Source organism: Schistocerca americana, chromosome 9 (assembly GCF_021461395.2).
Source record: "Schistocerca americana isolate TAMUIC-IGC-003095 chromosome 9, iqSchAmer2.1, whole genome shotgun sequence".
Lineage (NCBI taxonomy): Eukaryota > Metazoa > Arthropoda > Insecta > Orthoptera > Acrididae > Schistocerca > Schistocerca americana.
This window is the reverse complement of record NC_060127.1, coordinates 69,153,301-69,169,408: the sequence shown is the minus strand read 5'-3', so window position 1 is coordinate 69,169,408 and position 16,108 is coordinate 69,153,301. Positions and strand designations below refer to the sequence as shown.

Sequence of the window (16,108 nt, the reverse complement as noted above, 5' to 3'; positions counted from 1 at the left end):
CCTCCAGCATACTCTGTCAACTGATAGTCTCTTCTAGCTACAGTAGTCATTGCCAGTTTGGTACTATGTCCGCTGATCAATATATCCACAACATCTGTTGTGGAACTCATTAATAACTGATTCCCTTTCTGGGCCACAACGTATCCCATTCATATACAGGACATTTACTCCTAATTCTGTCACTTGGACTACCTGGTATTTGGCATGTGAGTAATGGACATATGCCATGTAACAGTATCACGAACGTTTCCTAGAGGTAATGCACAAGTGTTGTTGATGTTAGGACTTCAAATGTCTTGCAGGAAATGTCGCCAAGCCCGGTACAACAGGTTTATATGGAAACCATGGGGCAAGTTGGTTGAAATGGCTCTAAGCACTATGGGACTTAACATCTGAGGTCATCATTCCCCTTGACTTAGAACTACTTAAACCTAACTAATCTAAGGACATCACACACATCCATGCCCAAGGCAGGATTCGAACCTGCGACAGTAGCAGCCACGTTGTTCCGGGCTGAAGCGCTTAGATCCGCTCGACCACAGTGGCCGGGCATGGGGCAAGTATGTCAGTTGTTGGCATGTGTAAGATCTCATCAGAGTTACGACATAGCCCCTTGACCGACAACACAGCCTTCACCATTAAAATTTTCTGTGAAGTACGCCAACCTACACACGAGAATAATAGGCATACATTGACAACAGAAACATGACATAGGGACAGTGCACATGAGTTTTCAATGTTGGGGAGAGTAAGATCGCCATGAGAAGTACTATAATATCAGTGAAACGGGTTTCATGACAGCTGTCTGAGAACATGGAGTATCCTGACTTCGACACTGGGTAGGCGTGGTCAACTCAGACGCTAGGTCCACACTCACAGTACAAGAGCAACAGTGGTAGCACCTCCAAAAAGTTCACGTTTGCAGTGGGCGGTGGTTTTATTACTGCTAGGCAATGAGTAAAGGAGCTATTGTTTACTGGGACCACTGACTTCTGTGGAGAAATTCTTCCTACCTAGTTCACGAGATGATGTGAAGACATGGTGACTAATACTCCAGTACATGACAAGTGACACTGGACACCACTGACTAACTGATCACCACACGAGAGAATATGGTTCTCCTAAATGAGATGTCCAGCTTCTAGTCCAGCCAATCAATATAAATTACGTCGCCGTTTTCTTAACGAAGCACCAGTTTCCCAGACAGAATGAGAGTGCACTTTGCACTTATTTCTATCCAAGAGTATTTCCGCTATAATTCTGAATCTCGTCATGCGAAGTCGTTTCAGCAATAATTGACCTATGTCTTCCTTAGCAGTCCACTTTGTATCATTTCTTTGACTCCTTTCTCAAACCAGACTCTAGCGCTTGTTGTTAATCCATTCATTGATGCGATCAGACAGTTTCAAGCCAATTTCAATACATATCTCATTAGGGATTTATTTCACTTAGTGGCATATCTCATAGTTCTGTTTCATTTAATTTGATCATCCTCAGCATATGAACTATTCTTCTGAAAAACCTCACACTGCCCGATTCCTCCACCATAAGAACCAAATGCTGAGTCCCATTGGCTACAATGCCTTCAAACAAGTCACAAAGTCATTACTCCATAAGCTCATTTATTTACTAGGCAACACTGCATAACTGCACTGAATACCATCTGGATCAAGGGATACATCATCATCTTGGACACACTATTTACTCAGTTCTGGATCTCAAAAATTTGAATTTCGCTAGCTGGCTGTTTGAGGAATCCATGTTGATTCTAATATCAGGTGTTTTAATGCTCGAAAAATATTAAAATCCTCGAAAATAATTGTAAAATAGATTAATATCGTCGATATACGACTTCAGTTGTGCACATCTGTCTGACGACTTTTCCTCAAAAGGGGAACGACCTGACTTTTTTCTGACAAAGAGAGTTCCACACTGTGGGGACATCTTACATTCATTCACCAGGGTGAGCACTCATTTGATAGGAATCGATAAAAAATTTCTGAACGTCACGTAATGGACTAGAACCAAAAAAATAGTAGCACTATGTATACTGAGTAAGTAGTGTGGAGGAGAAAGTGCATTCCTGATATCCAGAAGGTTGTGGGTTGGAATTCTGGTAGGTGCTTCGATATCTTTTATTTTAAAATCTTCATTGAAAAGCTTTGATCACTATATTTATTCAATTAATTGATTTAAATGTTATATTGTATTTATAATCCTTTGTGACATCATTCTAAACTTCGTATTCACTGTTTCATTAGCTCTCATTTTTGCTTCTCGTCATTCTTTTCTCGTTTCGACTCCTTGTGCATGTGATTTAAATTATTTTTATGTATTCACTTCTGTTTAATATCTTCCATTTTATGATCGTACATTTTTGTTCTTGTACATTCATTACCTCTGTTCCACACGTTGCTTAAATTTCGTTTTATACGTAATCCCTTCTTATGTTTAAATCTTCATCTGCATTATATTGTCCAGAACGTAACAAGAATTTACATCTTAAATGTTTATATGAAGATCACCACCAGAAAAAATGCACATCTTGTAACGAAGAATACATTTTAGACCTCATGAGCAGCCAACAGAAATAGATTACTTCGTCTTTTGTTTTTTAACTGATGGGTCAGCATTTTCCTACTTTTACGTGCTGTGTCAAATAAATAAAGATAATTATAATCACATGCACAACCAGTCCAACTGAAGAAAGAATAACAGGGTGAAAAAGTAAGGGTTACTGAAACAGTTAGTAAGACGTTTAAACTTACGTGACAAAATACTATAAATAAAAAATAAATTCAAACTAATTGATTCGATGAAAATAGTGATCAAATCCATTACCATAAAGGTTTTGAAGTGAAATATTTCCAAGTCCAAGAGAAGATTCGAAACCACAATCTTCTGCACTGCCGGAAGGTATCTGATCCACTGCGCTACACTCTAAGTCTGCATAAACTTACTATTTACAGGCTTTAGACCGTAACACGGAATTCTAAAATTTTTTTCGATTTCTCGCATTCTCACAATGCTGAGTGGCTGCAGTAGGTGATACCTGGACCCTAACCTACTTCACCGTGTGAATTGGCTTCAAAATGTCAGACCCACACCTGCGGACCTCCCTTGTGAGTTGTCTGTAATGTGTCGATGCTCCAGTGATGTTCAATTTTTTTTCTGGAATAGGATTAGTGGCGTAACACAAGACTTTTTCCAGTGTACGTATTTAATGACGACTGCTTCAATAAATGTTCGAGTTCTGTAACTTGACACTGATGATTATGAATTCTCAAACCGCCCGACGCCCTTGGAGTCTCCACTGCTCTACATCTTCGTTTTATCTGTCCAGGAGCGCCAACAAGAGGAACTTGACTCCAAGCTGAGCAGCGTGAACGCCCTGGACTCCAGACTCCAGCAGATGGAGAGCAAGATGGCAGACAGAGAGAAGCAGCTGGCTTCGCAAGCAGAGGCGCTGACCGAACTGGAACTGCAGCTGGAACAGCGCTCCAGGCAGCTGGAGCAGGCGCTCGTCCGCAAGGTGAGTGTTCACCGGAGAACGACTAGTGAAACTGCTTCTTGTGTTTGCAACATCCTACAGTTAATCAGGTGTGAAAATTACCGAGCTATCAATTTAATTATTCATGGTTCCAAAATACTAACGCGAATTCTTTATGAAGAATGGAAAAACTGGTAGAAGCCGACCTCTGGGAAGATCAGTTTGTATTTCACAGGAATGTGGGAATACGCGAGGCAAAACTGACCCTACGAAATATCTTAGAAAATAGGATAAGGCAAGGCAATCCTACATTTACAGCATTGTAGATTTAAAGAAATCTTTTGACAATGTTGACTGGAATCTTCTTTTTGGAATACTGAAGACAGCAGGAGTAAAATACAGGGAGTGAAAGGCCGTTTCCTACTTTTACAGAAACCAGACGACAGATATAAGAGTTGAGTGGCTTGAAAGGGAAGCAGTAGTTGAGAAGGGACTGAGGGTGGCCTGTAGCCTACCCCCAAATTTATTAATTCTGTCCTTTGAACAGCCAATAAAGGAATCCAAAGAAACATTATGAGTCAGAATTAATTTTCAGGGAGAAGAAATAAAATCTGTGAGGTTTGCCAGTGACATTGTAATTCTGTCAGAGACAGCAAAGGACTTGAAAGAGCAGTTGAACTAAACCGAAAGTGACTTGAAAGGTGGATATAAGATGCACATCAACAAACGCAAAACAAGGATAATGGAATGTAGTCGAATTAAATCAGGTTATGGTGAGAAAATGAGATTAGGAAACGAGACACTAAAAGGAACAGATGAATTTTACCATTTGGGTAGCAAACGAACTGACCATGGCCGAAGTAGACAGGATATAAAATGTTGAGTGGCAATGGCCAACAAGACGTTTCTGAAGAAGATAAATTTGTTAATATTAAATAGAGGTTTAAGTGGCAGGAAGTCTTTTCTGAAAGTATTTGTATGGGGTGTAGCAATGTATGGAAGTGAAACATGGACGATGAACAGTTTGGAAAAGAGAAAAATAGAAGCTTTTGAAATGCGATGCTGCAGAAGAATGCTGAAGTTTAAATGGGTAGGTCACGTAAGTAATGAGGATAAACTGAATAGAGCTGGTGACAAAAGAAATTTTAGCACAGCATAACTAGAAGAAGGAATCAGTTGATAGGACACAATCTGAGACATCAAGGGCTCACGTATTTAGTATTGGAGGGTAAAAATCATAGAGGTAGACGAAGAAATGAACACGGTAATCAGATTCAGAAGGTTAAGGGTCGCAGTAGTTATTCAGGGATGAAGAGACTTGCCCATGATAGAGTAGTTGCGTCAAATCTGTCTTCGGACCGAAAACCACAACATCAACGACAACAACAACAACAACAACAGCAACGGTTGTTCGTGAAACGCTGTAGCTCACAATATATGCGTCGATCAGACTGCCTTTCGCTTCCAGGAGAAGTTTTTATATAGAGCAACAGAAATGAAAAGTATTCCATCGTGTGGTGACAGTCCAATATTTTACAAACTCTGTGGAGACTTCTATCGAGAAAAAAATTCTGTTTACGCCTGTCGGGTCCGCACCGTAGATTTTTCGTGATAAAGTCAGGATAAAAGCGTAACAAGTATTTCGTAATTATATGTAATTTAATTACCGATCTCTGTAACGCACTGGTTGCACAGAGTAATGTGATGTTTACAGACTTGGTAAGTCACAAACTTAGACTCTCTCACATCGTCGCCGTATGCCTGACGGGCTAGCGCCGTTTCTTCATTTAATTTTGGACACTGTCGTAGCTCTCGTATTCGCTTGGCACTGGACGTTTTCCTTTTTTGTGCTTCCCTTCGATGCCAGCTTTCCTCGGACTGGCGCTTTCTGCAGCTCTGAGCATATTAAAGAGTCATGCGAGACTACACACACCAGCTGTGTGGCTGGATTGAAGAGTTTTTAGCAAACAGAACACAGCATGTTGTTATCAATGGAGAGACGTCTACAGACGTTAAGGTAACCTCTGGCGTGCCACAGGGGAGTGTTATGGGACCATTGCTTTTCACAATATATATAAAAGACCTAGTAGATGTGTCGGAAGTTCCATGCGGCTTTTCGCGGATGATGCTGTAGTATACAGAGAAGTTGCAGCATTAGAAAATTGTAGCGAAATACAGGAAGATCTGCAGCGGATAGGCACTTGGTGCAGGGAGTGGCAACTGACCCTTAACATAGATAAATGTAATGTATTGCGAATGCATAGAAAGAAGGACCCTTTATTGTATGATTATATGAATGCGGAACAAACACTGGTAGCAGTTACTTCTGTAAAATATCTGGGAGTATGCGTGCGGAACGATTTGAAGTGGAATGATCACATAAAATTAATTGTTGGTAAGGCGGGTACCAGGTTGAGATTCATTGGGAGAGTCCTTAGAAAATGTAGTCCATAGACAAAGGAGGTGGTTTACAAAACACTCGTTCGACCTATACTTGAGTATTGCTCATCAGTGTGGGATCCGTACCAGATCGGGGTGACAGAGGAGATAGAGAAGATCCAAAGAAGAGCGGCGCGTTTCGTCACAGGGTTATTTGTAAACGTGATAGCGTTACGGAGATGTTTAGCAAACTCAAGTGGCAGACTCTGCAAGAGAGGCGCTCTGCATCGCGGTGGAGCTTGCTGTCCAGGTTTCGAGAGGGTGCGTTTCTTGATGAGGTATCAAATATATTGCTTGCCCCTACTTATACCTCCCGAGGAGATCACGAATGTAAAATTAGAGAGATTCGAGCGCGCACGAAGGCTTCCAGACAGTCGTTCTTCCCGCGAAACATACGCGACTGGAACAGAAAAGGGAGGTAATGACAGTGGCACGTAAAGTGCCCTCCGCCACACGCCGTTGGGTGGCTTGCGGAGTATAAATGTAGACGTAGATGTAGATTATTTTGTAATTTTCAATTCAATATCGATTTTCGGCTCAATCGTTTAGTACAGAAACAGCACTGCTCCACTTTTTGACACTGCATCAGCTATTCATATTTTCGTGGTTATAGTTTTATGTAGAAATAGATGCCTCACCCACAGACAGTGTGTAAAATTTCAGCTTAGTACAGAAACGACACTTCTGGAGATGTGCTGTTTCTGTTCTAAATGTGTGCGTGAGATGTTAGTAGGTTTATATGCTCTTTGCTCACCTTTAATGTGGTTAACATTCACAACGTTAGGGGCTATAGCCGGCCGATGTGACCGAGCGGTTCTAGGCGCTTCAGTCGCTGCTGCTAGGGTCGCAGGTTCGAATCCTGCCTCGGGCATGGATGTGTGTGATGTCCTTAGGTTAGTTAGGTTTAAGTAGTAGGGGACTGATGACCTCAGATGTTAAGTCCCGTAGTGCTCAGAGCCATTTGAACCATTTGCATAGAAACGAACACATAACTCAGCTGTAAAACTTTTTATACCCTGTCTATTGGTTCGGTCCAAACTTTCAGTTTGGTATCGATTAGTCTGATCACCTTATCTGTTGTGCTTTCGAATGCAGCATACTCTGGTACATTGTAGATCCGCAAGTACCGCTAGAAAATTGTCTGTAGTATAATTTGCTTTGCCATATGGTATTGCTCTCATATCTCAGTTTAACCAAACATGTAACATAACAATAGTAAATTGAGGATGTGTTGGATGGCGATCAGTTGGCATTTGGTAAAGGTAAAGGCACCAGAGAGGTCGTTCTCAAAAATGGTTCAAATGGCTCTGAGCATTATGGGACTTAACTTCAGAGAGGAAAGGAATATCTGGAAAACAGCGAGAACGAGAAGGGCCAGGACGATAGGACATCTGTTTATACACTACGAAATAGCTTCCATACCTCTAGAGGGGGCTGTACAGGATAGAAACTGTAGAGGAAAACGGAGAATGGAATATTGTTGTTGTTGTGGTCTTCAGTCCTGACACTGGTTTGATGCAGCTCTCCATGCTACTCTATCCTGTGTAAGCTTCTTCATCTCCCAGTACCTACTGCAACCTACATCCTTCTGAATCTGCTTAGTGTATTCATCTCTTGGTCTCCCTCTACGATTTTTACCTTCCACGCTGCCCTCCAATACTAAATTGGTGATCCCTTGATGCCTCAAAACATGTCCTACCAACTGATCCCTTCTCCTAGTCAAGTTGTGCCACAAACTTCTCTTCTCCCCAATCCTATTCAATACCTCCTCATTAGTTATGTGATCTACCCATCTAATCTTCAGCATTCTTCTATAGACCACATTTCGAAATCTTCTATTCTCTTCTTGTCTAAACTATTTATCGTCCACGTTTCACTTCCATACATGGCTACACTGCATACAAATACCTTCAGAAAAGACTTCCTGACACTTAAATCTATACTCGATGTTAACAAATTTCTCTTCTTCAGAAACGCTTTCCTTGCCATTGCCAGTCTACATTTTATATCCTCTCTACTTCGAGCATCATCAGTTATTTTGATCCCCAAATAGCCAAACTCCTTTACTACTTTAATCTAATTTCCGCAGCATCACCCGACTTAATTCGAATACATTCCATTATCCTTGTTTTGCTTTTGTTGATGTTCATCTTATATCCTCCTTTCAAGACACTATCCATTCCGTTCAACTGCTGTTCCAAGTCCTTTGCTGTCTCTGACAGAATTATAATGTCATCGGCGAACCTCAAAGTTTTTATTTCTTCCCTATGGATTTTAATTCCTACTCCAAATTTTTCTTTTGTTTCCTTTACTGCTTGCTCAATATACAGATTGAATAACATCGGGGAGAGGCTGCAACCCTGTCTCACTCCCTTCCCAACTGCTGCTTCCCTTTCACGTCCCTCGACTCTTATAACTGCCATCTGGTTTCTGTTCAGATTGTAAATAGTCTTTCGCTCCCTGTATTTTACCCCTGCCACCTTCGGAATTTGAAAGAGAATATTCCAGTCAACATTGTCAAAAGCTTTCTCTGAGTCTACAAATGCTAGAAGCGTAGGTTTGCCTTCCTTAATCTAGCTTCTAAGTTAAGTCGTAGGGTCAGTATTGCTTCACGTATTTCAATATTTCTATGGAATCCAAACTGATCTTCCCCGAGGTTGGCTTCTACTAGTTTTTTCATTGCTCTGTAAAGAATTCGCGTTAGTATTTTGCAGCTGTGACTTATTAAACTGATAGTTCGCCAATTTTCACATTTGTCAACACCTGCTTTCTTTGGTATTGGAATTATTATATTTTTCTTGAGAGAATGGAATTATTGAGGAGGCAGGTTGTAAGTGCTACTCTAAGATGAAAAGGTTGGCACAGAAGAAGAGGAATTAATGGCGGGCTGCTCTTATGGGTAACGATTTCTACCTCCGGCCCTTCCATTTGTTTGACAGACAGCAGCATTGCGTCAAAATATAGACTGCAATCGTTTCTCTTTAACAACTCCATTACCATAGATTAACTCTTCAGCAGAAACAGTTCATTACAAAACTTGGAAACGCTTATGACAGGCACAAGTTTTCTGTAAGTAACATTTTATTAATGTAAAATTTTACAATCTTGTCAAATGTATAAATAGAGCTCCATCTTCCGGCCATGATGGACGAATTTGTCCCGACCGACCGCCGTGTCGTCCTCTGCCAGTGGTGCATACCAGCCAGACTCGCTGACAACTCAGCTACGTAGGTGGATTAGTGTATAAGCAATATATGTAAAAACACTGAGCACTATTCCAGAAAAATCCACTGATAATGGTTTTAATACGATAAGTGAAACACATTTTTATTTGAACCGTTGGTTAGGTCTTGTAGAAATGGTAAGACTGTTTGGTCGAATGTTTGTTGTACCTCCTGTTGTAAACATTCATTGACTAGTCATGATATGTCATTATGTTTATTCTTGATGCTCCAGGAACAACAGCAGGAGTTGGAGTCGAAAGCGGAGCAGGCTATGATGCGCCTGGAACGAATCCTGGAAGAAGAGGAGCGAGCCGCAGAAAGACGATCCGAACAGGAACAGGTGGGTCGGCAGGAACAGGAACGGATGGGACGGAAGTCAGAAAGCAGACTTCCTGCCATTATCATACATACATCTATAATATGGAAGACAATATTAGCAGGTTTTCGCAAATGATACAGGAACTACCGTCTCAAAAAAAAAATTACATATACAGAAATATTCCTGTTTCTGTTTTCAGCGCCTTTTCAGTAGTTACTCGATCTGTGCATCTATCTTCAGCATTTACCTTTAGTACCATATTTCAAAAGCTTCTAATATCTTCTTGCCTGAACTGTGTATCGTTCACACTTCATTTCCACATAACACTACATTCGAGACAAACACCTTCAGAAAAGATGGATCACCGTTTAAATTGATAATCGATGTTAACATATCTCTGTTTTTCAGAGATGCTTCCCAAGGTTCTGTCAATCCCCATTTTATATGTCCACTCTACTTCAGCCATCAGCACTTATTTTGCTACCAAAGTAGCACAATTGATCTAGCACTTTAAGTGCATCATTCCCAAATTTAATTCCCTCAGCATCGCCTGATTTAACTCAGCTACATTCCGTTACTCCTTCTTTGCTTGTGTTTTGTTCATCTTATACCATGTTTTATGACACTAGCCACTCTGTACAGCTATTCTTTCAGGTCCCTTGGCGTCTGTCACTGACTTAGAATGTCATTATTTCCCCTCACCTTTGTTTCTCTTTCCAAATTTCTTCTTGGTTTCGTCTACAGCTTGTACAATGTGCCGATTGAATAACAACGTTGAATAACAACGTGGGCACCCCGTATCACTCACTCACGTTATAGTATTATCAATATTGAATATGATGTTTTCATTTACCTCATATAATATCCCCCAGATAGACGATCTAGTGACATTAATGTGACCACTGCCTATGTTGGACGTCAACATTCAATAACCACTCACAGACGCCAGGTGTGAATGCTAGCAGCAGAGGATATATAAAGTGTGTTATGCGGAGGGAGGGGGGGGGGGGGATGGAGGGGGGTATTCTTGGCACACTCTTGACAGTGTGGATCTCGGAATATTTGATTCCCTAACGATATCCGAAACAGATCGCCCCATGTCTCCAACTACCGTTCCGTGATCAACGTCTGTTAACTGCCGTTGTATGGCCATAGTCACGTCGGAAACCTTTCCACATTAATCACTTGAGTGCAGATGATAGCTCCGCCAATCCTATGTCCTTTTACACCTTGCATATGCGATTCTATGTCCGCAGCTTGTGGTCTTGCGGTAGCGTTCTCGCTTCCCGCGCACGGGGTCCCGGGTTCGATTCCCGGCGGGCTCAGGAATTATTCCTGCCTCGAGATGTCTGGGTGTTGTTGTGTCGTCTTCACCATCATCAGTCATCCTCATTACGGTCGGAGCAAGGCAATGGCAAACCACCGCCGCTAGGACCTTGCCTAGTACGGTGGTGCAGGTCTCCCGCATCGTCCCCTATGCTCCTCGAAGTATGGGATTTCATCATCATCATATGCTATTCTGCTGCCATCTCTATATGTGGATATCGCTACCCAACGACTGTTGTCATCTCAGTGCATATTGTTGCGCCTCTCAGTGTAGAAAATGGAACAGCATTGACACTGGTTCCATTCCATGTGTTGCCTTACCCAGTGTCTTAGAGTAGTGGGGTGCTAGAGTGTTTACTAATATGCTTTGTAATGGACACCTAGAGAGCCAGTTGATCATATGTACGCAGTTATGTGCTGTGTGTGTCAATACTGGCTTCCTAGTTTCCCCTAGGAGGGCAGTATGTTGTTCTATTCTGGCGAGCTGTGTGGTATTCACGATTACTTGTAAGGATCCAGAAGTGAAATCCAGCAGTCTGCAGATGGCTATACTCGAACCAAACCGACTTCTACGAACAGGGAAGTTCATTTGTGATTTTTTTGTAACCTATTATACATTGTGGTAATAAAATTATTGTGCACTACTTTCTGAGCTTCTCTCATTGTTGTTTTGAATGTCCTACTTTAGTGTAGACTATAATGTTCATAATGATGAACGCTTAAAACTATTATTTCTGTCATAATTTGTCACCCATCTCAGCTGGAGAACGTTGCAATGCTCGCAGATGTGGCGCGTGTCCCTGGAGAAGCTGGAGGCAGAGTCGAAGAAGCGCTTGGAGCGGCTGGAGACGTCGGAGAGACAGCAGCGGGAGCAGTGGCAGAAGTCCCTGGAGAAGAGGGAGGAGGCGACGAGGCAGCTGAGGGAGGCGGTGGAGCAGCAGGAACAGCGACTGGCGGCCGCGAGGGAACAGCTGGCGGCGCAGCTGGGCTCGCTGCAGCAGCTGCGGCCCGCCGCACAGGTGTGTAGGTGCAGAGGTGGAGGCAGCTGTGCGGCTGCGGCCGATGCTGGCTAAGCCTGCTGATTGCGCTGCTGTATCTGACCACGAGCGCCACCTGTTCAGTGTCCCCATATGGCGCAAGTGTCAGTCGTGGTCAGAACAGCGCTCTGTGCAGTTGTGAGTAGATTATATCGCAGTTGAGTGATTTAGAACGTGGGAAAATTGTCTGTGCTGCTACTGTGCATACTTCTATAACCGAGAGAGCCAAAGTCTTCAGTGTTTCAAGAGGCACTGTGTCTAAGTTCAATGGCACAAAGTTTGTTCCTACCAAGGCGATGCTGTGTTGCAAAACAACAGAACTTCTATTCACACAGCTTGCATTAAGCTGAACTGGTTTTGTGAGCACCAGGCTGAATTAACACATCTACCATGACCACCGTCGTCACCAGACACCAGTACTATTGAGATTTGTAATCTGATATGAAGACAAGGGTGCATGATCGCTATCCACCTCCATCATAATTACGTGAAATTGCTGGTAGTTTTCAGGAAGAATGGTAAAATTCCCTTGAAAACTAAACATGACCTGTATTTATCCATTTCAACGTGATTGGAATGGTTAGCGTGCCTGAAGTTTTCTTGCACCGTATTAGGCGCGGTAATGTGTTGAGTTTTTGGTGTTTCCATATTTTTGTGCACCTCATGTATGTACAGTGTACACTCCCAATCCTCCTATTGTGTGACAGGGAGGGTGCACGGAGTACCACTGTAACTTTCCTTACAATTCATTCCATTCGCAGATTTTATGAGGCGAAAACGCTGTCTGTACGAATGTCTTAGAGCCAGAATTTCTGTACTATTCACAGACTTCGTACTTTACGGAAGATATGCAGTGGAGGGTGTAATAAGTTCCCTGAGTAAGTCCTTCCACAAAGAGCTATCCCACTCATTACACACTGCAGTTTTTGGAGTCTTTCTGTTGACACTCACACTGACGAACCAAATCCGAAATCAACAATGCAGCTCTTCTTTGGATCCTTTCTATCTCTCCAGTTAATCCTACACTTACGAAAAATACTCAAAAATTAGTTGAAGAGTGGTACTTAAGTGATCTCTGTCATGTGAGCATTACACATCATGTCACTTCTTTCAATAAATTTGTGTCTTTCAGTTGCTGTTGATAGAAACTTCGTCATATTTGAGGGCTGTGTGTGATTCCAGTGATTGACCACCAATGACATAGTCAAAGCGCATTACATATCCTTATGTGGACGTGTGTGCATTTTGTTACATTTATTTTGTGGAGAGTCAACTGCAAATGAAAAGGGCGATCAAAAAGTCTGCATTCGAAGGCGACAGTAGCCCCTTGCCTCCATGTCGGCGCTTATATAGTAGCATCAGAGTCGTGCTGGGTTGCCTATATGCTTGCAGCAACGCTCTCGAATGGGAACTTTCTGATCGCCCCTTGCAAAACTCCTTATGTGTAAAAATGTTTATCCTGACACAGGAAGTTAATTAAGAGCTGGACACGCCTTTAAAATCGGAGTCACTATTGTGTACAGTGGAATGAATAACCTGAGGAGTGTGAGGGCCATAGTTATGGATACTAAAGTGGAGAATTACAAGGATATAAAGTGTTATCAGAAACAAGCTTTGGATTAACACATTCCTTCATTCAATTAAATACAAGTAAAATAGATCTGACTAAGAAAGATTATCACTTTACTTTACAGATGTCTCCTATGTGAATTTTACGAAGGAGACTTATTGGTTTTCAGAGTTACTTGAACGAACAAAGAAACACGCCGCTTAGACGCAACTGACGTTATGAAAGTTATTTACGAACACTTATCTAAAGGCATTCAGTAACTGTTGGCTTGATAGTTGTTGAGAAACTAATGCTTCTATTAAATTGAGAAGCTAATGCGTGTACTAAAGCAATTACGACTGTTGAATGCAGTGACCTGACAAAATGCGGACCAAGAGTTGTCTTACAATGCCGGCACTAAAAATTATGCTCATCATAATTAATCAGTAAGAAACGTGCAGAACGCCACCGTCATGGATGTGGCTCTGCGGTAGAGGACGGGGATCGAGCTTCCGTCGACACGAACTAGGGACTCCGCTCATCTGCTAAGATGCGCCCGAAATGTGCCCGGCTCTCCGTCTTCGAACGAACGCTTCTAATATTAACAAGATTCACACATCTACCTGTCTCCCAGCGAACTGCGAACTCCTCGGTTTTTAAATGAACCGAGTGAAGTTCTGTTCCTTCCCGCCAAAACAGGACATACCCACCGATTGCAGAATATGAAAACCTAGCCGACTAATGCCGAGATTCATTCATGTACAAAAGGTCCCCCAGGAAAAACGCGCCGCAGTAAAGCGCCAATAGCTTTCCGATTCGCCCTTCTTCTTCCAAAAAGCTGTTGCTTCTGCTCCGTGTCTCTGACGTCACAAATATTTTTACCGTTCGCGCATTTTTGCGCCCAGTAACTAGCCTTGCATCAGAGGTGCGCTGAAAGTACACTGCTGGCAATGCAAAATGCAACGCCACGGAGTACCAGAGATATCACAGCAAAATCGATGTGGGAGGTAACACGTTGTACAGAGGTCACATTACTGAAAACAGAACACCATGTGAAGAAGGAAGATGATGAAATTAGAATTGAGTGTTGCCGCCAGTGTATTATTTAACCGCTGCTACAGGCCTCGGCATGGAATCAAAGATGCTCTGGATGTGTTGTTTGGGTACAGCAATCCATGGTGCTTCCACATACTGCCAAAGTTGATCCGGTGTAGCAGTGGGTGGTGCATCCCGGGCCAGTTGTTGTACAATCATCGACCAGACCTTTCCGAAAGGCGAGAGATCGGTAGAAAAGAGAGGCTATGGCAGCAATTCAATATGATGGCCGATGAAGAAGTGTCGGATGTTGAGTGCCACGTGTGGTCGTGCATTATCCTGTTGGAATGTGACTGTCGGCAAGCTCTGAAGGTATAGGAAGACAACAGGCTCCAACGCTTTACAGAGATAACGCTGGCTGTTTAGTGTACGGGCACCGCATAATATGGGGGGGGGGGGGGCGTGGTATCCAGTACCACCCCAAACCATAATATTGGGTGTAGGACCAGTATGGCAATGCATAAGGCAAGTTCAACAATCTCTCCAGACTCTAACCCAACCACTGTGGCGGTGCAGGTAGAATCGGGATTCGTCGGTAAAGACAGTGTCGTTCCATTCAGTTGCCCATGTCCGTCGTTTATCGCATCACTGGCAGCATAAATGCCTATGACACTGACTCAGAGTCAAACGCAGCAATAGACGCCTTGTGGACAGTCCATTCTGCTGTAAATGACGTCAAATGGTAAGCACGAACAAGTACGTGCAGACACTGCTCGTTGCACAATAGACCGAATTTGTTGTGATATGGTTCGTGATATGGCAGAGTGATCCATCACTGTCATGCACGCAATATGTCCGTCATCACATGCAGTGGTGGGTGCAATCGGTCCCGTTGGTCCGTCATTCTCTCCTACTTTCAGCGATTACAGATCCACATCGAAGTTGCTTCGTTCTCTCTGGAAGATAATACTCAATCCATATGGGCAGCTGTTCTTCCTCGTTCGAACTCCAGAATGTTCTCGAAAGACACTGTCTACTGTCAGGCAATCTAGAACAGCTTACTCAAAACAACCATACGAAAGAACAATTACAGTGCTTCAATATGGCTGTTTCTTCCTCCTTCATATAGTGCTTGCACGTGCCGCTACTGCCTCCCGTGATGTGCACCTGTGCTGAAATGCTATTCATCTCCCTCTGTTCATATGGTTCAAATGGATCTATGGGACTTAACGTCTGAGGTCATCAGTCCCCTACACTTACAAGGGGAGGCCGCCAATTGTGAAATTCAGATTCGATTCATACTGCGCATAATAAAAGCTCATGGCCAGAGGTGTAATGTGGCAAAGCACCAAGATGCACTTCTCAGCCGTTGTCGAGAAAATCGACAGTTAAAAGAAACCGTTGCCGTGAAATACTCTCTACGATTAATAATTTTCCACAGCGTCGTGGCGCAGCGGTAAGCGCTCTGGTTTGTAATCCGAAGGTCTCCGGATCGAAATCTCGCACCATGCACCTTTTTTTTGTATTTGTTTTTTGTAATTCAAATGTGTATACACATATGTGTATATACATATATATAATTTTCCCGGCAATCAGTCGCAACAATTATGCATATAATAAGTTGTTGAATGTCGTTTGTCGTGGAAAAACTGGCGACTTCGAACATCATTATGTTTTCCGCAAACAAAG

At 42.6% G+C, this 16,108-nt stretch overlaps 1 protein-coding gene across 1 annotated transcript in view; it reads left to right on the top strand.

Annotated features, from left to right (window-relative positions):
• Nucleotides 1–16,108, top strand: part of LOC124550654 (golgin subfamily A member 6-like protein 22) — a 105,401-nt gene that overhangs the window by 442 nt on the left and 88,851 nt on the right. The window contains exons 2-4 of the mRNA XM_047125378.1: nucleotides 3,344–3,532; nucleotides 9,386–9,493; nucleotides 11,584–11,817. Coding sequence (XP_046981334.1) covers nucleotides 3,344–3,532; nucleotides 9,386–9,493; nucleotides 11,584–11,817 — 531 coding nt within the window. The remainder of the gene's footprint in view (nucleotides 1–3,343; nucleotides 3,533–9,385; nucleotides 9,494–11,583; nucleotides 11,818–16,108) is intronic.